Here is a 23141-nt window from a genome sequence, read left to right as displayed (position 1 = left end):
CTTTTCTCCAGGAGCTGATGGATGCAGATGATTTAGGAGGACCCTGAACCCGGTGAGGCATAAACTTCCCAAAGTCGGCCGACTGCGTTCTCGACTCTTTAAACCTGTCCACCACTGTCTCAAAAGAAGTGCCAAAAAATCCAGAGCATTTAGGATGACAGCTTTGTCACACTCCATGATGCCTAATCAATTAAGGCACAGATTAATGCCTCTCCGTCATCAGGCCGCTTGCTAGGTGGCACAAAGCGCTTGATCTGTGGCTAATATCTTTTAGCTAAGGTCTTTTAGTAATATTTGTCTCCACTGACACCATGTCTGTATCGTCAGAATCATAGGCAAGCAATAACTCCTCGTCTCTGAGTGGGCTTCAGATTCTGGTATAAGGACAATGGAGCTAGTGGAAGAGGTGAGGGAAACTTCCCCATGCTCCTCTGTCAGCTCTGTCTGAGATCTACATGACCGCAGTCTGCGCACTGTCTCGGTAAACGCACAGCTGTAGCTGCAGTGAAGAGAGCCAGTCGAAAGCAGAGCTTTCTCAGTGAGAAATCATCGCAATGAATGCATCCAGCCCCCTCGAGGATAACACATAGCTTGTGACCATCGCCAGGCGTTATAAAATGAGGGCATGGAGGGGCACACTGTTTGAACTGTCTGTTTACCTTCTCTTTTTTACACGCTGCCATCTTCACAAAGCACACAAACAAGCGGCTTCCTGAAGACAAAGAAGCTGATGACGTGTTCTCAGGTGCCCTTCTTATACACTGGGGCTATCATCGCACTGCGTAGGCCATAAATGGCGTTGTTACACGTGCCTCAGACTAGGTTCCATGGGGGCGTGTCCCCATAGCGTCAGTCGATGCAGCGTTGAGTTCCCTCGAAAGGGAACCTTGTTGTTGGAGAATTTAGTTTTGTGTATGAAATAATAAAGGCTTTTTAATCGTAAATAGTGGCATGGTCATCCTAGAATTTTTTTTATTTATTTATTTATTTTTTTTTGATGGACTATGAAATGCCCTAGAAAAGGGGTGTCAAACTTAGTTCCTGGAGGGCTGCAGCCCTGCAGAGTTTCCAACCCTGCACCAAACACACATACCTGTTGTTTTCAAATAGGCCTGAAGGACTTGATTAGCTGAATCAGGTGCATTTAATTAGAGTTGAAGCTAAACTCTGCAGGGCTGTGGCCCTCCAGGAACTGAGTTTGACACCTGTGCCCTAGACCATAGAGCATTTTTTTTTTTTTTTTTAAACCTGTCCTGAAGGACCCCCAGCACTGCACATTTTGTATGTCTCCCTCATCTAACAAGTCATCAACTCATTAGTAGAGACTGCAAGAGCTGAAGTGGGTGTGTCAAATAAGGGAGACACACAAAATGTGGAGGGCAGGGGGTCCTCCAGGACTGGTTTGAAAACCCCTGCCATATAGAGCACCCTTTTTATTAATATTCATCTCAGGATTGATTCTCCATTATTGGACTTTGTTTGAGGAACCTTGATATTGTTGGAGATACTGAGAACATGAAAAAACAACAAAAAATAAATTACATGTGTGTATTTAGGCTTTTTGTCTGTAGAGCTAAAATAATAATAAAGGAATTGTAATTTATATTGATGTCATATGTCACTTTCATTCCTTCCACTGCAGTTGTAAATGTATATGTGATTCATTAATTAAAAGCTTTAGTTTAGAGAACCTAAATGTCCAAGTTTCTACATAATAGGCCTATATCCATTTTTGCTATTTTAAAGCCCACCTAATTGACCTTATAATAGACCTTGAATAGGCCATAATTGGCAAAAATGGAAGCAAAATTCTGACAAAATAAATACATACAATAATATTGTTGGGTGGGGGGTGTCAAGTTGTTTTCATTATATTTAATTAACATAAGAGGGTGTATAATGAGCCATGCTGGGGGAAAAAAAAAAGAAAAAAAAAAAAGAAAGCTCTTAAAGAGTTTAATTAGGACCTAGCCCCTTCCAGAAGAAAGGCCTCGACCAATGCCAAAACAGCATTAGGATATTTTCCCCAATGCTTTCCTGTGGAATAATAGAAAGGCTTTTTAGAGCAGCAGATGTGGTTTGTCCATTGGTTTTGTACAGAATGCCTGCCACAAGCATTTAGTCAAATGAATTTTCTTTGTAAGTGTGGGTTGAGGAACAGATGGCATTGTAATGAACATGGATAAATGCAGAATTGCTCTCTAAAAGTTACTGTATAACTGCATACCTTTAAGACAATTGGATTGGACTAGTGTCTTTGCTCATGCTGAGGTTTGATGACATGATGGTAGTCTGAACATTCCTGGTGTTCATTTTGGGGTTGATCTCCCACACCTTCTAAAAACTAAATCCTGAGATTGACTGAGCAGTTTTGGGACAACTAGTGGTCAAAATTAATCAGAACATCTTAATAGACAGGTCATGATATGAGTCCGCTAAAGTAAAAGAAAAATACACTCAACAAATTGTAATGTGAAAATTTTAAATTACATTTATTAAATTGATCAAATACAAGAGGTTTGTGTATTTATAATGCATGCGCAATGCACTCGATATGAAAAGATAAATCATAAAATTTAAATGATCAAACTTCATCTTAAATGTGAAGTAGCCTAATTTAAATGCACCACAACAACATTAGATCAAGCTTTTGCAAAGCTATAAAAGACCTATTGATCAAAAATTGTAAATATGGATATACTTTAACTATTGAATTGTTCAGACTGTAATAATGGTTCTCTCTTAAGGTCACATTTAGTGCATTGCACACGCTGCCATTCTCATGCTCAGCTTTGTAATTGCTGCTCACAGATACATTTTGTTAGGAAGCTACTGAGTGGGCTGAATATTACTGTAAAAAAATGTTTCTCAAATGCACAGCATTTCTTCTCACTAGCTCAGGCACATTTGCATGTGTAATATCAGCTTGTTGAAATGTTTGTTTTACACACAGGGGTGGCTTCTTGCCAGAGTGGCTCGGCACAGTAGTAAACTAACACTGCATTCCAAACAGATATGGAATATTCATGCTCTATAAACAAAAAACAACATCCCAGAAACATGTTCAAGAGGGAAGGAGAGGAAGGTAGTGAGGAAGAGAGAGTTATTCATATCAATGCAACCTTAAATGCAATCTGTAGGAGTTCATAAATACATGTGAATCAGTTCTTCCAGGCGAAGTATCTTCTCATCCTGTAATATGTGCTTTTGTGAACAGCATTCTGAGGATTAAGTGTGTCCTACATTAAACACTTACTCTCCAGTCGTGTAGTGTTCTCTCAAGAGATATACAGTTAAAGATTTTCTTACAGTCTGTTTCAGACTGAAATACACAGACTGATGTGGTCAAGAGAGATTTACAAGTCACAATGTCAACATCCCTTGTCATCTGTTACTTGAAAACTTACATGAAACTTTTAACATATACCTAGCTGAGAAAAACTGATTGTAAGTGCTCATTTTAAATGAACCTTAGCAACAGTAGGCTATGGGTTGTAGCAATTAGTCATCAAAAGTAATGTTTGAACATTCATTTTCTAAGATTTATTTTAAAGTTTTAGAGCCTTTCATAAGTCATTGTATTTTGAGGAACTGAGAAAGAATACCTAATGTGTTTTTTTTTTTTTTTTAACCCAGGACAGATTCATGTAATTCAGTCTTTTAAAGGTGCTTTCAGTAGCTCTTTAGCTAGCTTTAGCATCAATGTTCTTTGTGTACCTTAAAAGAACAAGTTTGCCGATTTTCAACCAGATTTGTTTTTGTTACGATGTTGGTTATATATGTAAATTAACAATATGTAAGTACACTGGAGGATGCAAAATGAATTATTTTGTGTCATCTGGCAGACTTTTGACAGTTCCAGGGTTTTTGTGAAAATTACAAAACATACAAAATGACAGTTGGATCAAGTGCATTATGGGTTTTGAAGTTCACCTAACTTTTTGTCAAAAGGGAACACTAAAACTTCTTTACTCATGTAGAACCGACTAAAAACAAACAAAGAAAGAAACAAAAATAGGCCTTTCTACTGCAAAGTATAACGATTATGTTCAGTTTTGGTTTCATTTTCAATGTGTTCTGTTCCTGTTTCCTTGATTACAGTCCCCATGTATTTAAAAGGTTAGTTCACCCAAAAATGAAAATTCTGTCATTAATTACTCACCCTCATGCCGTTCCAAACCGTAAGACTTTTGTTCTTCTTTGGAACACAAATGAAGATGTTTTTGATGAATTCTGAGAGCTTTCTATCCCTCCATAGACAGCTACGCAACTGAAACTCTGACGCTTCAAAAAGTTCATAAAGTGACCGTAAAAGTAATCCATAGCGCTTTAGTCCAAATTTTCTGAAGAGACTCGATCGCGTTGTATGATGAACAGATAGAAATTAGGTTTATATTCATATATAAACATTGATCAGTGAACATAAACAGAAGCTCAAATGAACCTTCTTGACGTGACAACAAACCTCTTTCGGAAGCTCAAACGTGCTGCGTAACACACGAGAATGAACATCATTGGTCCTTCCAATGAGCTTCCGCTGGTTTACCACAACTGATGTGTGAATCGATGAATGTTTATGTGAATAAACCCACATGAAAAAATACTATAGTAATTTATAGTAAATACTATAGTGTTTTTGAACCATACTATAGTAAAGTACTTGAAATTATTTGTTGTGGTAATTCTATAGATGCTGTGGTAATATAACAACTATAGTAACAAATTAAACAAATTACTTTACTCAATACTGTACTAAGTTTTCTACAACTATAGGGTATATTATGCTACAATACACTACAGTTTACTGTAGTAAAAACTAAAGTATACTACAGTATTTATTACAGTTTATCAGTTCACTACAGTATGCTATAGCATTCATTAACAAAGTGTTGTAAATACTATAATATATACAGTATACTACAATTTACTAGTAGTATGGTTCAAAAACATTATAGTATTTACTATGAATTACTATAGTATTTTTTCATCCTAAATTCAGTCTGTTCATCATATAAACCGATCTTGTCTCTTCAAATGTTGGACTAAACCTCTCAATTCATGTGAATTAGTTTTACAAACTCCTTCTGTTTCAGTTGTCAAAGTCATAGTTTCAGTTGCGTAGCTGTCTGTGGAGGAACAGAAAGCTCTCAGATTTCATCAAAAAGATATTAATTTCTGTTCCAAAGATGAACGAAAGACTTACAGGTTTGGAACGAGAGGGTGAGTAATTAATGACAGAAAACTTTTGGGTGAACTAACCCTTTAAGCCCTATGTTTTATTCTGTTCTTTGTCCGGTATCATCTGTTAACATGGTTGTGTTCGTTTGTTTCTCCAACGATCTCCTGAGTATTCTGCGTGGATTTAAATAAAGACAGTTATTTTTATTTATTTTTTTATTAATCTCCTTCATTGTGCGTATCCTCACAGCTACAGCGTGACACAAAGCCAGCCAAGTTTTATTAAAACACCATCTTACCAATTCTACAACAGTGTTAGATGCTGCACTGGCATCTATCGACATGGATCTTCTTCTGTAAATTACCGTGATACTAGCGAGTTTTAAAGAGCCGTCTACACAATAATTCATTCCCTTACCTAAAAAGAAGCAACTTGGGCATCACTTTTCAGGATTTTCTCTGTATATTTTCACCTTGTGTGTATCAATGTTTTTTTTTTTTTTTTTTTTGGTCAGTCTTCCTGTCTTCAGACCTTTTTTGCTTCTTCTGCCATACAGGTACTTATTGTCCCATTGTCTCCCCTGGTAAAGCATGACAAAAAGTGTGTTGCCTAATTTATGTTCTTCGCATAATCAATACACCCTATGCTACTACTGTAGCTTATCTACAGAGGGAGCCAATGAGCAAGAGGATTCTCTTACTTACATAATTAAAACACTTTCAATAGAAAACTATTATGTGTACAGCCTTCATGTGAGTGTACACCATTCAGATGACTCTCCACAAAGCACAATTTATTTCTCAACGTGTAAAACTTTTGAAACTACCGAATGCACATTTGAGTTTTCCAAGACCTATGACCTATTGATTGAAGATTTTAATCTCCTCTCAGTATGTGATCTGCATGTGTAGCGCACAGCTGTGTTTCAGTCTTGGGTAAGACTTATCGCCTTCACAGAAAGATGACACGGGCAGAAGCAATCAGCTGTTACATCTGAAAGCAATTCTAATTTGCGCTAGGAAAAAGCAGGATAACCTCCTTTTCACTTCGCTTTTTTTGCTTGTGGCACCATGCCCACCTCGCTGGCAAAGGAACGATTTCCTAGCAATCACTCATGTGCATTAATAATCCAACAGCACAATCAGAAATGTACAATAGCCTCATGCTAACATCTCCCACCATTGTGCTCAGAAATGGGCTGATTGAGAAAGCTGATTTTAGATTGCAGGTCTCATAAAGCCCATACAAATCTTTCCTTGCATGGGTTTCAAATCAAAGACAGCTGTATGAAGTCTATTAGAGGCATTGTCAGAAAGATCCTACAACTCTATGTGCTTTCTGTTTATCCACATGATGTTACACTTGCAATACAGCTTTTATAATATCAGCTTGGCAGTTTGGCACAGAGAAAATTACTTGGGATGCACATGATGAACATACTTTTCAAAAAAAAAAAAAAAAAAAACGGTGTATATGTCAGTTCTTTAAGCAATCTACATTTCATGCTTTAAAGAGTATTTTGGCAGTGATGTTACAAATTCATTGCTAGAGATCACAGTTAGGCATATCTGGCCATATCCTCGTCTTCTTTTTCCTTCACATGAAGTGCCAGAAGCAGTATATGATCTGACATCACAACCATAGGATGCATCTTGTGCGATCCCGAACAAAGAATGGCTTGGGAGAAGGAGGAAAGCAATCAATGCAAGTGAAAAGCACAAGCAGCATACCAAATCATGTATTGAAACAAACAACAACAACAGGAGAGTTCTTTTTTTTTTTTTTTAACCAAAACATAAGTGTAGGTGTAACAAGCAAAAAGCGATAGACAGAAATCGAAAGATTTTTCACATATGTCTTTTTATTTGTCAAACAAAAGAGCTGTCTATATGTTAGCAATGGCTGTCCTCCTTTGTACACTTCGCTTTAACTAATAGAGTATAATTATGTTTTACCATATAGCACTTGCTTGACACAGAATGAACATAAAAGAAATATGACACTTTATTTTTGAACATCTGACAGCATAAACGCAAAACCAAAAGATTATGTGGCCCACTGGGTCTCTCTTGATTTGAACTCTATACATGTTTTCAAACAATCACTATTCACAGCACATGTAATGGAAATGCTGGACTATCAGACCCACCAATATATATATTTTCGTTATTCTTTTAAAAATGTGCCTGTGGACCTCATATTTTGACGTTTTTTTTCTTCTTAATACACAGTCATCCTCAAAAGGTCTGTACAAAACTGTTAAATGTGCACACAAGTCATTTGAACAGTGTTAGAGAAGAATCTCACAGACACAGGGAAATGTTAGACAAGAATTACTGATATTACCTCCATATATGTCAATAGTCATGATAAACATAGAAACATGATGCCAACATTTATCCGTTAGTTAAAAAATATGGTACTGCACGTGATGTATATGCTGTTTCTGGTGTATGATATATGCGGAATTCATGTCAACACATCTCTGACCTTTTTTTTTTATTTTTATTAATATGTCACATTCAAGACTGTACAAATAGTGTTAACCCCCCCTCCCCCTCCCCCCTCATGGGTTCTTGTATATTTATATTACATAAGTGTTGTGAGCCCTGAAAATTTCCATAAAAAAAGAAGAAGTAACAAATAGATTGATGCAGTGATTTCACAACCCAATGGTGCTCACCTTTAAAATTAATAAATACATTTTGATGATTACCTAACAGCTGTATAAACATCTGTATCTAATCTTTGCATACATGTTATTTAATGGTGCCTTTGTTATATGCAAAGGAAGGGGAAAAGAATAATCCCACTTAGTGTAGTCCATACAACACATTTTTGTATGTTTATATTCTTTCACATTTTTAACAAGCACATACAAATGTGGGATTTTTCAGAGGGATTTGCATTCCACCAAAGTTAGATTTAATTGTACGATTGTAAAATTGACATCTATCCTGAGGTTTTTACAATCAAGAAAAACAAAAATACAGTAGTACATGTAAGTAATAGGTAAACAGCGTGAAAAACTGAGACATCTGGAAGTTACACAAAAAATATTGTACACATAAAAAAAAAAAAAGTTTAATTTCCAAGGACATTATTTTCTTAAAAAAAAAATTCTCCTGTCGTTGTTACAGACTGCCTACGTAATAACCTGTAAGTGAATGTACCTTTGTCTTCATAACTTTCCATCAGTTGTCTATGTGTGTGACATTGTTAATCTGGTTAAGATTAACCTGTTATGGATGCTGTAGTGTTGTTTTTATTTTTATGGCATGTCATTACATTATGGGGCATGTAACAGTGTCTTTAGAAAAGTACAGGAAATCAGATCATAAAAATTTGAAATGATTGATAAAAATGATCTATGAAATGCTTTAATTTGAACTCATACATCTTGTTGTCTTATACTTCTAGTCATTTTTGCATCATGCAGTTATTTTGCGTTTTACATATAATACAATACCATCATATTTTTGTCTACACAACAATGTCAGTGTCAGTTGTGATATAACTTCAGTCAGGCCTGCTGTTAAAATTAAAGTAGAAACATATTTTACATATTAATGTTAGTCTTTTCTGCTATGTGTTGTGATTTATTGATTATGGCCCAAAAAGCATTGCATGTCATTTTTTGTTCATTTAAAGTGACACTGTACAGTGGCTATTGTTCCACTGCGTAAACCACAGTGAAATAACCCCCACCCTCCACTTAGCTTAAAATAAGCATTAGAATTAGAAATAATTCACTAAATGGAACAGACCACAAAAAGGACAAACAAGCAGGGTATGATAGGTGACTAAACCCACCTCTTTAAGAAAAAAATAAAACAAATAATATTAAAAAAAGGAAAATTCGGATGAAACCAATTTTAATTTTACATGTTTAAGCAGAGTTTATATTGAATATGGACCAAAGTGTAGCAAAGGGAAAATGAATAGGGGTCTTCACTCTTCCTCTGTGCATCCCAATAACTCTGCGCGCAAAGTGATTCTTCCATACCACGACCATGGAAGAATTCGGATGAATCTGGCATAGATGGGAGGATCTATCACGTTCTTTCTGTGGGTGTCATTATCAAAATTTCCTTGAAAGACCTTGAAAAAAAAAAAAAAATCTCAAATTATACACTGATTCATTTTACTTTTCAATCAAATATAGCAGACATATTTAATAAGTGCACAAAAATGGAAACATTTTGCCAGTCTAATTAAAAAGCTATATAATAAGTTCAGTGTACAATTTAGTATAATATTTGTCAATTAGACACACAAAACTGTGCTTATACAGCTTTTTTTTTATGTCATGAGGAATATTGTTAGCAGGTTTACACAAGAAGAACTCTCCAACAATAGGTGTGTAACATTATATACACCATTATATATACATTTAAAAAGAAATATATTCAGCAAGGATGCATTAAATTGATCAAGAGTGGCAGTAAAGACATTTATAATGTTACAAAATAATTATATTTCAAATAAATGCTGTCACATTTATGTATTTGTGATAAATGTATCACAGTTTCCACTAAAACATTAAGCAACACAACTGGTTTCAACATTGATAATAATAAGAAATGTTTCCTGAGAATCAAATCTGCATATTAAAATGCCACTGAACATTTTAAACTGTTCAGTTTTGGCTCACAGGCCGCCGATTAAAAGTTCAAAAGAATAGGCTAATTCACAGTGAACAGGCAGATTATTTAATTTGCTCTTGGTGAAATCAGCTCAACTGTAGTTCCAACAGAAGATGTATATAAACACATTTACCTATCAATCAAATAGTGCATATTTACAATACAGAGTCAGAGAAAGGAAGTACAGTTCATGATTTATGAATAACCCTGTGTAGCTGAACTGATGCTGAAGGCAAACAAAGCTCAAGTGCATTCAGTGTAAAGAGTTCAGAGATGGGTAAATTTCAGCAAACAAAGTGGCTGGCTGGGAACTAAGTCTTCATGTGGGCTTCAAAGACAAATTTCTCTGAGCTCTCAGAGCACTGACAGCACAAATTCATCAGTAGAGAGTAAACAATCAGAGCACAGAGATCCTGTGTGTCTAATTGCTGGTGTCGTAAGAATTACATAAATGTGTGACATATGCCCTCTCTCTCTTACTTCCGCATTGAATTAGCGTTCCATTTTGCACCATGGAACAAATCTTATGTTTTGCAGCTCGGCTCTTTCCAATGCACTCAGCGAGGGGAAATGTCATAAAAAATTGATCAGGCAAAAGGGCAGCTCAAAACATGAACTCGTTTGCTGAACTTCTCGTCTGATGCCCTGTGTGTTTGCAGGGAATATACGTGCACAGGAAAGTCTTTCAATGCCAAGCATTTCCCGCCAGGCTTTTATAATGATAAGGTCTGCATACTTTGGCCATGAGTGTGGATAGATAGTACGGTGGAAAAGATTAAGGTTAAGTAAGATTTATTAGACTGCAACTCTGACTCTGTGTCTTTCATTAACATTTTATATAACCCTGATGACACCTCAAATTGCCTGTGTGATGCAATTATGGGCAAATACCAAACAGTATATCCGTTTTTCAAGCATGATGGTATCTGAAGTCAGTGTTGGGAAAGAACACCACTAAATGTTAATAGTTAAAATTTAATGGTGTCACTCTGTTTTAGATCCTCGTTGTTTGTAAAAATAAACTACATCATGTGATGGGAGGCTTGACTGTTATTTAAATATCTAGTTCAGTCATTAAACTCCAGATGAGCATGTTATCAGTTCCTCTGAAACCCTCCACCTCCCCCAGCTCCACCCTTCTAAATCTGTTATGAAATTTATGTACAGTATGTCTATTCATGCAGCAGCAGCATATCTTACATGCTCACAGCAGCGGGACTGTGCAAAATGGAAATACTGTCAAGACTTTCTAACATTTACAAATAAGGACACGTTATTTGTTGAGAAAAACAGGTCTTAACTTCAATGTTGTCCTACAAGCACTCACTCTGTGTCCTCCCTTATTTATATATATATATATATATATATATATATATATATATATATATATATATATATATGAACTAGCCTGGCTATAACACAAAGCAAGTTTTTGAAAAAGTGTGAAATAAAAACAATAATTCAGCCACAAAGCAGTAAAAAAAAAAAAAAGAACATCAAGGAAGAGGTTACACTCTAAAACATCGAGAGTACACAATAGACACACCCACTCAAACACACAATCACTTACACACACACACACACACACACACACACAACACACTATTATACACACAAATGAACTGGTGTGGCTGTAACAATATGGTAAAATTGAGCCAAAAGACTCAAATAAGAGGTTGAAATCAGATCATTATAAAGATTTATTATAAAGCATACCTGTTCATTTTTGTTACATTTTTATTGAATTTTGCTGTTAGGTGTAACAAAATGTCCACCTCTGTGTTCAGGTTTGACTGTAGTAAAATTAATGCAAAAACTGACACTTGAAATCAACATTTCAAACAAACAAACAAACAAAAAAAAATCTAAACCTTGACAAAAAGTAGTCTTTGAGAATGTTTAAGTATAAATCTAAATCCACAACTCAATAAAAATAAGTATTTATGTCTAAAAACACTAGATAATTTATAAGCCACTTTATATAGAACTATATAGTAATCTAGTGGTTACAGTATGGCATTACATAAGTTTTTCTTTTTTTACTCCCACTAGATGGCCCTAATCTACCTTCAAAAATTTGGATTTTAAATGCCATGTCTCTATTTTAACATGGAATACTGCTTTAATTGAAAAATACTTAAAAAAGAAATTTTAGAAAAAAAATATGTATTATTTTTAATGGCGAAAATTGTATAAATATTGCATAGTATCATAAAATACCCTCAAAATTCCAAAAAATATTATTGAACAAAAATATATTTCATTGATTTTCCTGGGGGGAAAGGCTTTGGTCATTTTTGACCGTGAAGAAGCCAAGTGTGACTCCTAAACGAAGAGGACCAGAGGTTGATTGGTAGATTGGTATTGTCACAATACAGTGCCCATGTTACAAATATTATAATTGTTGTTGCAGGTTAAAGTAAATGTTGCTCAGCTAATGTAAATTGTAACCAGGACAATGCAATTTTAAGTGTTACCATCTGACATGAAGTCACGATAAAAAAAGGAAGTAGTGGCACATCTGTGACATGGCTTATCGAGAAAAAAAAAATGTAGGATGTAGCCTTGGTTCTATTCATTGGTTGTTGATTGAAAGTTAAAAATGGAGGTAGATCTGCAGACCTTTAGTCGATTGTGGTTGAGGTTTACTAAATGACTGGAGAAGATAGAGACATAGCCCTATCAAACTAACTCTAACCCTAACCCTAACCCTAACCTAACAGTCTACTACAGTCTACTAATACTCTAATGAGAGTTAGCTGACATGTAGTTGTATAGTTACTTATAACTAGTAGAATATCTAAAGTGTAACCCACATTTTTCAATTCATACTGGAATTCATATTCATACATTAAATACTAGAATAATACCATGTTTTTTTTTTTTTTTTTTTTTTTTTTTTTAATTCAATTATGAAAGCTTGAGCTGAAGTTGTCTAAAATTAAAATGAACATAATTTACCAGGTAAGGCATTAAGGTTAATTACTTGAAAATGAAGCTGCTATTTAACTGGTAAATGCCACTAAATAAAAACAGACTGACAGAGGTATAATGTAGTGCACATCTCTTTTATAGTACTTATCCATTTCAGCCTTTCACGCAACAGTAATCACTAAAACTTCAGTGAAAGCTTACGCTTTCTGTGACCGTAACCAAATGAGACATCTCACTCTTCTGATGTACTCTCTGAAGGAATGATGGAAACAAGTCACTCTCAATTACCCTTCTCTCCCTGCGCACCCAAGAACATTTGGAACGATTATGCATAAAAGCTGCAAAGAAAACAAATCCATCTCTAAGACATCCCATAAATCTGTGCCTGGTGTTTACTGCTTAATCTAATCCCTGCACTGCTCGGCTCATGACTGCAAAGACGTGGAAAGGAAAGTTGTCTTTAGAGCACTGAATGAGTGTTTTGGCATGCAGAAACAAATGGAGGATTATTTAAGTAGGTACATCAGGTAATGCAGATATTCTATTTGGAGGTGAGGGCTTTTGGAGTTCGATCACAAGGGGAGGACACTTTATCACTTCATAGCCTCTTCAAGCTGCAAGACTGCTCAATTCATAAACACGTCCTTTGAAGTGGGTCCTTCATATGGAGCTGAATCAGTGTGAAAATCCCTTGAGTGATGCTCAAAGTGGCAAGGCAATCTCAAGTCCTTTTGGAGCATGGCAAAACAAGGTTGTCTGTGGGGAGATCTGGGTATTACATCTGAGCATGGCTTTTGCAACTCATTCCAAATCTGATTGACACAAAGAGAGAGATGATAAATAGACAGACAGACAGACAGTTATACAGACAGATAGATCCTTGCTGGCCCAAACTGATTGGACATTCAAAAAAATCATGGAACCTGGCCAATTTGGAACAACTCTATACACCACAAAAATACCAACTGAGCCTCAACTCACAACTGATTTCAATAGACCTAGGGGTGTTCGATTCCAGGTTTTCGAAGTAGACTCCGATTCCTGACTCCCACTGGACTCGATGGAATCGACTCCCAGAATCGATTCCATTTGCTCCATTTACTTTAAGTCAAAACAGGGCCAGCAGAATACAAGAATACAAGATTGCACACTACTCTATTCTTTTTTTCCGACACAAAGCCTAAACAGTTTTAGTGTGCCAAACTAGCACAGATGACATTACTTTGAAATGATGGGCATCACCAATTCACCATTCAGGAGTTCTCAATACTAAAAATAATATCTACCCTAAATACCTACAGTATAATCAATGTACACTTATGACTTGTTTCCACCAAGCGGTATGGTTCAGTTCTGTACAATACAGTACGATTCGGGACGGCAAACCCTAATCTGGCTTGTGTTTCCACTGCCAACAGTACCCTTACTTGATAGGCGTGGTGTATGCTGGAAAGTAGCGATTGACGTCATTCTCGCGTGAATAAGAAAGTGACAGTAAACAACAATGGAGGACATACAGCAGCTTTGTTTGAGCAAAGGCTGAATGCTGCGAAAGGAAAAACAGCCAAAAAATACACATTGTGTTGCAACGGTATTGTGTTGTCATTCACCTTGTAGCATGCGCAAGTGACGATTCTCTGTCAACCAATCAACATTCTGCAGTGAGTGAGCTCCACCCTTTTGGTACCAGTACTATTGATTACTATAGGTACCCCAATGGAAGGGTCCCAAATAGTGGTATGGTACGGTTCGGAATTTGGGTACCATTCACAACTTCTGACAACAGAAATGGCAAAATTGTGTACCATACTGAACTGTACTGAACCGTGCCACTCAGTGGAAACGAGCCGAAATTAATGTGTTTAACATTCACTGTAAACCCTAATGCTCAAAATACTTAACTGGTTTGAGTAGGACAAACTTAAATTGAACAAATTAGTTAAAATGAACTGTTATGAGTATTTAGAACTTTCTTTTTTCTTTTAAGTTCACAGCACTGACATATTCCAAGTAAACTGAACGGTTTCATTGTTTTGAGTTGTATAAACTCATTTCGTTTAATTTAGACTGTTAAGTTTAACCGAAACTGGGCTGGGATTTCTATTTCCCAGCACGCTTTGCCCATGGCACTTGAAAGAGAGAGTAAATGCTAAAATTAAGTGTTATATAAGTTTTTTTTTTTTTTTTTCTCTATGTGCAAGATTAATGGTAAGGTAGATTTAGTAGTGATTAATGTTTTGTTATGCTAATTTAGAAGAGTTTCTGTTAATGTGGGTTTTCGGAGAGTTACCATCATGGTGACAAGTGTCACATGCTGCTTGGTTTGAGAGCAGGAAAGTTACATATTTTAAGTTGCTGTACCATGCTATTGTTAACATGTTAGAAAATAAGCAAGTTGGCATTTTCTGAATTTTCTTATTAGGGTTTACAGTGAAGTAAACTCATTTGATTTGAACTCAAAAAAAAAAAAAAAAAAAGTTCATTAAATATTTTTTGTTAATTGCAATCAAAATGTATGAGTTAGCTAACTCAGTACTTCAAGTTAGGAGCAATTAAAATGCATGAGTACTGCAAACTCAAAACTTGATAGTTCTGCTTACTTAAAACTGGGAACATCATAACTCAAAAAAATTACGTAATTCTGATTACCTCAAATTTTTTGAGTTAGCCCAACTTAATTGATATATTAATGAATTAGGATAACCATGACAAACAAAATTAATATTTACTTTATTAATAAAACTAAAGCTGGCACAAAGGTATGATGTAAGTTGACTGTTATTTATTATTATTATTATTATTATTATTATTTATATTTGTAAAGTAAGCTACATATAGGATAAAAGTATGTGACTGGTGTGTTTCCGTGACAGCTCCAGCTCTCCAACACATGAGTGAGCTATTTCAAACATTATTTTTATCACTGAGCTCCTCACAATGCACGTGCCTGTACAAGGACAGAATCATGAGTTTAAAATCATTGCCAAATACATCCACTATGAAACTGAGAAACCTATTAAGTACAACATCTTTAATATCTTTCTAAAGGTTTAATATTACTTTATCTTATGCCAGCTGGCATTATCCCTCTTAATTGCTGTCGTCTGAGCCAAATTCATATTATGTATGTTATGGTCTCATCTGTAGTGCACTAGCTCACTCAATTTAATGTTATTAACTAATTATCAAGATATTGCGTGAGCTCTCGCCCTTTCCTGACACTGTCTGGACTGTCTATAAAAGTGTTTAAGAAGTGGCAGTCCACATGATTTACCCAGAGGGCTGACATCCCACACCCTGACAGGTACCAAATGAGGACACAATCGCTTTTAATATACCATTCCTTTTCATTTTTTTTTTTTTTTTTACCTCGCAAGTCAGTTTCCTCGTTTTCCTTAACTCATTTATATAGTAACAGAGGAGCTGAAAAGCCTGTGCTGTGCACAGCAAACAAATCTCGAACAACAGATCAGATGTGAGGGCTCCATGGGTACAGTTGTCCTATTTCCCCTGAGTGCTGATAAAACTGTGAAGATTTGGTCTGACTCAGCAGGAAAATAATCCTATAAGGACCTGATCCGAATTTCTGCCATTTCTCAGAGGCATGCCAACTTAACAAAGCTACTCATTACCCCTTTGCTGAAGCAAACTTCAGTTGGCAGTTTTCAAATTATGGTTGTGCAATTTACAGAGCTGTCAGTTGATGAAAAATATTTATTCATGATTAATTTCTTACTTTTTATATACTTAATACATGAACACAGACACATGTTCTTAAGCACTCTGCTGTTCAAAAGGTTGGTGTCAGTAAGTTTTTTTAAGGAAATTAATACTTTTATTCAGCAATGATGCATTAAATTGATCAAAAGTGGCAGTAAAGACATTTTTTACAAAAGTAAATTTCTATTTCAAATAAATGCTGTTCTTTTGAACTTTATATTTATCAAAGAATCTTGAAAAAAATGTATCAAAGTTTCCACAATAATATTAAGCAACACAACTGATAATAATAAGATATGTTTCTTGAGCACCAAATCAGCATATTAGAATGATTTCTGAAGGATCATGTGACACTGAGAACTGCAGTAATGGCTGCTGAAAATTCAGCTTTGCCATCGCAGGAATAAATTACATTTTGAAATATATTAAAATAGAAAAGTCATTTTAAATTGTAATAATACTTAACAGTATTACCATTTTAACTATATTTTTGATCAAATGAATGCTGAGAGTAAGAGAGTTCTTTCAAAAATACTTAATTTGTATCACTTAATACAAACAAACAAACAACAACAAAAAAAAAACAGCAATGTATAAACGGTAGTGTATGTGTGAGACAACTGTGCTGCGTCTCAAATCAGTTTTGAATGTTTTTCTTTTTTTTTTTTTTAGAAACACAGAATAACATATACTGTAACAAGACTAAAGGACAAGCTATAAATAATTTAAAACATTATTAAATAAATAATTGTGTTAAAGGTCTTAACAAAAGTAATAGTGTTAAACGAACCATACATGTTAACTTTTACAGCCCTAGTAATTTTATTTTGTTGATATACAGTAAAGATGTAAGACAGCTTTTTTTTTTTTTTTTTTAATCAAAAACAACAACATTAATGAAGACCCATTACATATAGTTCATTTCACTCATTCTGTAATGTATTACCAAACTGGCACCTTTTCTCAGACCCATCAAGAGATTGTTCAGTGATTCTGAAAATGATTCTGTGTTAGAAGAGGGATCTCTGTGACTGCTAGTCAATATACTGGGCTAGTGCAACCGCTGTTCTAGAGCTCATCTCACCTGAAGACAGTAAATAGTGGGTTGCATTGCATTCAATTTCATCTTCAAAGCCCATCATCCCCAGAACCCTATTGCCAACAACCAGATAAATAGCACTCTAAGACTACCATTACATAAGGTCCAAATCTGAAAGGTTAAAAAAGAGATATGATACAATCTGATATTGCATTTTTCCCCTTGAGTTGAAAGCAATTGTGGATGAGGGGGGTGAGATGAGATTTCAGTAGAGCTTGAAAGCTGTATTGTGACTATGGAGTGATAAGAACAAGACCAAGTGATAAGTTTAGAAGAGTGACCGAAAAATGCTAAAAATCATGTAAAACTGTTGGCCATCATGTAAAAAGGAAGGAACTGCCTGTCCATCTACTATATGGTGTCTTCACAGGTATTAATGGAGGCATTTCAGAAGAGCACCTCTAAAATTCAAAAGGGGCTCTCCTTAATAATATCCACTGTGCCCTTTGTGGGTCACTAAGCCTCACTTAAACTTCCTGCTCACTGGTTGGAAATAGAGTTTTACTTTTCCCCTCCAATCTGTTCTGGTCTGTGCCTTCTATTTAACCCATTGGGCAATGTTTCCACAGTATTGATTTCTGCAATGAAGACATCAAGGGCACCTACTACCAGAAGACGCAAGGGAACATGCACCTTTCCTGGTCATGATTCAACATCGATACAGATGATACAACAGGAGAATAATCCATCCATTTCCATATATTACTTTCTGCTGGTCATACCCATCATGGGAATCCGATCCCTTTTCTTTCTTCATTCAAATGTTGATATAAATCGTATAAGCCAATGCATAACTGCTAATCAAACTGCCATCTTCAGGCTAAGAAGTATAATATACAGCACAATTTAAATTAACACAGACCACAGAGCTTCACGTCCCCCTTGAATGGTCATCAAGGGAATGTGGATACATGCCTGGATGGGGGTAGGGTGTCCACTGGCAGCTAATCTTGTGATGTGATCCTATTTACCCCATTGCTTGCGAGGGAATAGTTCTATTCACAGGCTAATTAACCCCTTGACGTTAACCCCAGGATAATCAATGATGGGTGTGCATTACTGTGCCAATCACAGTGTCTTCATTACCAAAAGCTTCGGGGGGGGGGGGGGGGGGGGGGCTGAAGATTTCTGACAGAAAACAGGTAAAAGTTGTTTTTTAGGAGTTGTTTGTGTGGAAGTTATGAGGTAAGCATTATGTGAGTGTGCAAGCAATTTTTTTTTCTTTTTTCTAATTGGTGAGGAGGTGAGTCTCTTGAGGTTAGACACACTCAGATGGGTTTTGGCCAAAGGAAGAGTAAGATCTGAGGAATACACTACAATGATCATGTGACACATGGGTACACATTACACCTAAATGTGGTTGTCACTCCTCTTCTGAGTGCTTAATGTTGTTCTGTACACACAGAGCAGGTTATATTGGGGAGTGACAACCACAGCCGAATCAATTTTAATTAAATCATTCTAGTGTTTACAGAACCAAGCTGAACAACTAGTTGTTAATGCATTGACACCACTCTCTTGTGGACAATGACAGTTTGTCAATTTGTGTCTCTTTACTCCAAGTGTGGTGCAAGGGAAAGAGGTATTAATTCACAAACTTTGATATTAGTCTTTGTCTTGCCACCATACTGACTCCTACAGAGCGCTTCAGGGATGACATACAGTATTTTTGTAGGCCATCCCGAAACCCTGGTCTCGTTTGAATGCCAGTAGGATTTTTCCATTGGCTTTTGGATTCTTGCAGAAAATAAGCTCTGTGACCAACAAAAGTTTATGATTCTTACACGTTTTGTTCATTAAGATAATCAATGTTGGGGAAAGTTAATTTTAAAAGTAATGCATTGCAATATTGTGTTACTCCCTGCGTTAGTTACTTTTTATGGAAATTAATTTGTTTTATGGAAAGTAATGTTGCTTTGTGTCACGTTTTCTCATCTGGGCTAGGCTTGCTTGTTTATTTTTTAATAACAAATGGCAAATGTAAAGGCCCTTTCACACCAAGAGTGACATGAATAAGCCTCAGGCTGAAGAAAATGCAAAATCACACTTGCACAGCAGAGGGTGCAGTTCAAACAAAACTTTCAGCTGTGCTGCTTCTGGATTGCAGAAGAAGAAAGTTCAAAACTCTTACATGGGGACAGAAGTGTCAGTCAATAAATGGGAAAACAAAGTAACTTGTGTTACTTATTTAAAAGAAAAAATAACTCAGATATTTTGTTGTAAATATATACGTAATGTGTTATCAATGAGGTTGTAAAAGTAGACTAGTGAGTGATGATTTTACCAGCTTGCCGTTTGCCGTATAATGACACATAAAAGGTTGGGTGATTTTAAGCCGTAGAATAAAATGTAAAAATATCTTGAGCTTGCATTAACCACATACCTTATTCCAGGCTTTTAACCAAAACCCAAGCAACCAAGTGTGTATAAATGGTTGGTTGGTAATAGAGTTTACAGTACACTAAGCCAGAACACCCAAGCAACTTCAAAGCAACACCCTGAATACTACTCAGAAAACCTTAGTAACAGCATAGCAACACCCTGTCCACCACCTCATATGTCTAGCATTACACCAGCAAATTTTCCATAGAAAAAAACACTTACATTTTCCCTTAATTCTAGTAAATATGGTTTATTTTTGGGGTTTTGACACATCTTAAAGGGGTCATATCATGAAAATCTGACTTTTCCCCATGTTTAGGTGCTATAACCGGGTCTCTGGTGCATCTACCAGCACAGAAAATGTGAAAAAGGACAACCCAGTAACTTTGTTTTGGTAAGCCTTTTTCTACAAGCATGTGAGAAATTGAGCCTTTCTGATTTCGCTCCCCTTGTGACGTAGGAAGGGGATCTTATTATAATATTACCGCCCCCCGAATCTGTATGTTTCCACTCACGGCGCCGCCATTGTTTTTGCACGTGACGACTAACACTGGTCCTGGAGTGCAGCAGCAGCAGTTTAGGATTTGCACAGAAATTGATTCTCAAAGATGGATCGATACCAACTGATCCAATTTCATATAACATTATATTTACTTCGTGATGTTTGCAAATTGTCTTCCTGAATGTGTTAGCACGTTGCTAATGTACTGTTAAATGTGGCTAAAGTTACCATTGTTTCTTACTGTATTCACGGAGACCTGAGCCATGTCGTTACTTTCATTTTTAACCCAAAAATGTGTGTAGCCTGTATAATTCATAAACGCATCTTCATTCTTATTGAATCTCTCCAACAGTGTGTAGCTTTAGCCACGTTAGCCGTGCATCACGCTATCAAAATCATTCAGAATTGAATTTTAGCAAACATCCACAAAATACATGCCATACCTATGTTATATGCTGCATCAATAACAGTTTGTAACAATCCATTTTGCGAGTTATATTTGCTGTGTGACCTACTGTATTACGTATACCTCAGTGTATTGGAATGTCGAGCGAGCCTGGGGGCGGGGAGCATGAGCTCATTTGCATTTAAAGCAACCCACCCACAAAAACGGCTTGATTTTGCTCACACCCAAATCGGGGCAAATTTGACAAGCTATAATAAATAATCTGTAGGTTTTTTGAGTTGAAACTTCACAGACACATTCTGGGGACACCAGAGATTTATATTATGTCTTGTCAAAAGGGGCATAATAGGTCACCTTTAATGGATTGATGTACAGTGGAGGGCTACAGGAAATTATTAAAAGAGAGCATATTTACGTTGCATGTCATACTCAAACTTTTTATCATAAGCACCATGATTCAACACATGAGCACTGGAATAATTACAAAAACCAATAACTCTATCATTAAATGTGATTTTAAAATTGGATTCAATTTTGATTTCTACACTCTACCCAGAAATTAGAGTATACTGCATCTTATTATCAAGTATGATTACATAGAGGTTTTGTTAAATGTAGTTTTATATCATATAAGTGTAGCTGAGATCTTGGGAAAAACTGAGGAAAAAAACATTAAAAAAGAAGTGAGAAACCATTTAAAAGCCTCCTTGATAGAAGTTTTCTTTTTTTCAAACGCTAAAAAGTATACTCGACAATGTCTTCAGAATGTACATACACAAATCAGCATCTTTATTGCTAGGTTAAGAATAGTGTCAGAAGACTCAGAAGACAAGCTCAGGCCAACAGACTGGACATATTTAACCCACTAGAGGATTGTAAACAAATATTTCTGGCACACTCTTCACTGAGGCTGGGCAGATTGGACCGTTATCTGTATGTAGGCAGACCATGGAGAAAGAGACAGAGTCTGTCCAGGTACCCTGGGACAGTGCTGACAGGATGGAGGAGAATATACAGCCCTGTTTCCAGACAAGGAGATTCTTCTTTTATTGACTTTGTGATGTAAACATGTCCATGGAAGCCAAGTTTATGAAAACAATGACTATCTAGAGTAGTGTTTAGGTTTGTGCAGTATGTGGTTTAAAAAAAATCAGATCAGGGTGATTCACATCAACCTTGAGATAAAAGCGCCTTTGGTCAAAAGATAAAAGTTCTTTTGGTCTTGCAAAAATACGAGTTTTTGACATGCAACAGTGTGAGAGAAAGAATCCTACCTTGTCTTTCTTCTGTTTTTCGTCTTGATATATAAACCATCTCTCGCCGTTATTGCTGTAAGCCACCTTGTAGGAGCCGACAAACTGAACATGTCCAAAGTCTTTAGCCCCCTGGGTAATAACGCCTGTGATTTTTGTTGGCCGAAGCATGTCAACCTGAAAAAAACACACATACACACAGAATGAGAGAGCTCTTCTACCAGTAGGATATTTTAGTGATTACTTGACTTCCCAAATAGCCTGAATCTTTCACCCTTATCTTGGGCAATAACTTCTAAAGATACAGTAATTTTGTTTGGATGTGTATCATCAATTATTCACAGCAAAGTGGGCAATAAGAAGTAGCCTTTATTTCAGCTCAGCAGAACTGTGATTGCTAGCCACAGCAATATGTGATAATTGCATTCGGTTAATATTTTATGTGTTTGTATTTATTGAGATTTTTTTGTTTTGTTTTTTTTGTTGCAAAGCTAAAAAAAAAAATGTTGTGCTTTATGTAATCTTATTCTAAAGCAACCTAAATATGTACTTTTAACTGTTTATTTGCAATGCTAAATTCCATTTTTCAGATAACTTGACTAATGAAATTAAATTTATTTTGTGCTTTGTGAGCCAATGTTATATAAGCACCTAAAAAGTAGACTTGTTAGAGACTTGAACGTGTTATCTTGACATCGGGATGCAGTAGTCTCGATAAAGTTAGACATCTTAAGTCATTATTATTGAATTGTGGGCACAAATGGTTTGAACTACACCACAAAACAAAAAGGAGAAGGCAGCTTATTTGTACAGGGAGATAGTGTTCAAATAGTGTTGGTTGGGAAACAAAATCACTCATATAAACCCACGGCACTCAAGAAGAGCCTCAGTACTAGAACAAATACAACAAGCACAAGAGCTTAATTTCTCAAGCCATAAAGGTGCGATCACATTAGCAAAATTTCAGTGAGGTCCACTGTCAATGTATGAAGCACAGCTCAAATAGACTTAAAACCAAGC

General features: G+C 35.9%; 2 protein-coding genes across 4 annotated transcripts in view; both read right to left on the bottom strand.

Moving 5' to 3' along the window:
• Positions 1-23141, bottom strand: part of poc5 (POC5 centriolar protein homolog (Chlamydomonas)) — a 703663-nt gene that overhangs the window by 412117 nt on the left and 268405 nt on the right. The gene's annotated exons all lie outside the window — the stretch shown is intronic.
• Positions 7021-23141, bottom strand: part of edil3a (EGF-like repeats and discoidin I-like domains 3a) — a 193161-nt gene continuing 177040 nt past the window's right edge. For all 3 annotated transcript variants that reach the window (XM_051893456.1, XM_051893455.1, XM_051893457.1), the window contains 2 exons: positions 22143-22298; positions 7021-9280 (listed from right to left, as the gene is read on the bottom strand). In XM_051893456.1, coding sequence (XP_051749416.1) covers positions 9131-9280; positions 22143-22298 — 306 coding nt within the window. In that variant the 3' untranslated portion in view covers positions 7021-9130. The remainder of the gene's footprint in view (positions 9281-22142; positions 22299-23141) is intronic.

The sequence above is a fragment of the Ctenopharyngodon idella genome, chromosome 5 (assembly GCF_019924925.1).
Source record: "Ctenopharyngodon idella isolate HZGC_01 chromosome 5, HZGC01, whole genome shotgun sequence".
NCBI classification, from domain to species: Eukaryota; Metazoa; Chordata; class Actinopteri; order Cypriniformes; family Xenocyprididae; genus Ctenopharyngodon; species Ctenopharyngodon idella.
Note: the sequence above shows the minus strand (reverse complement) of the source record. Positions and strands in the feature narration are given on the sequence as shown.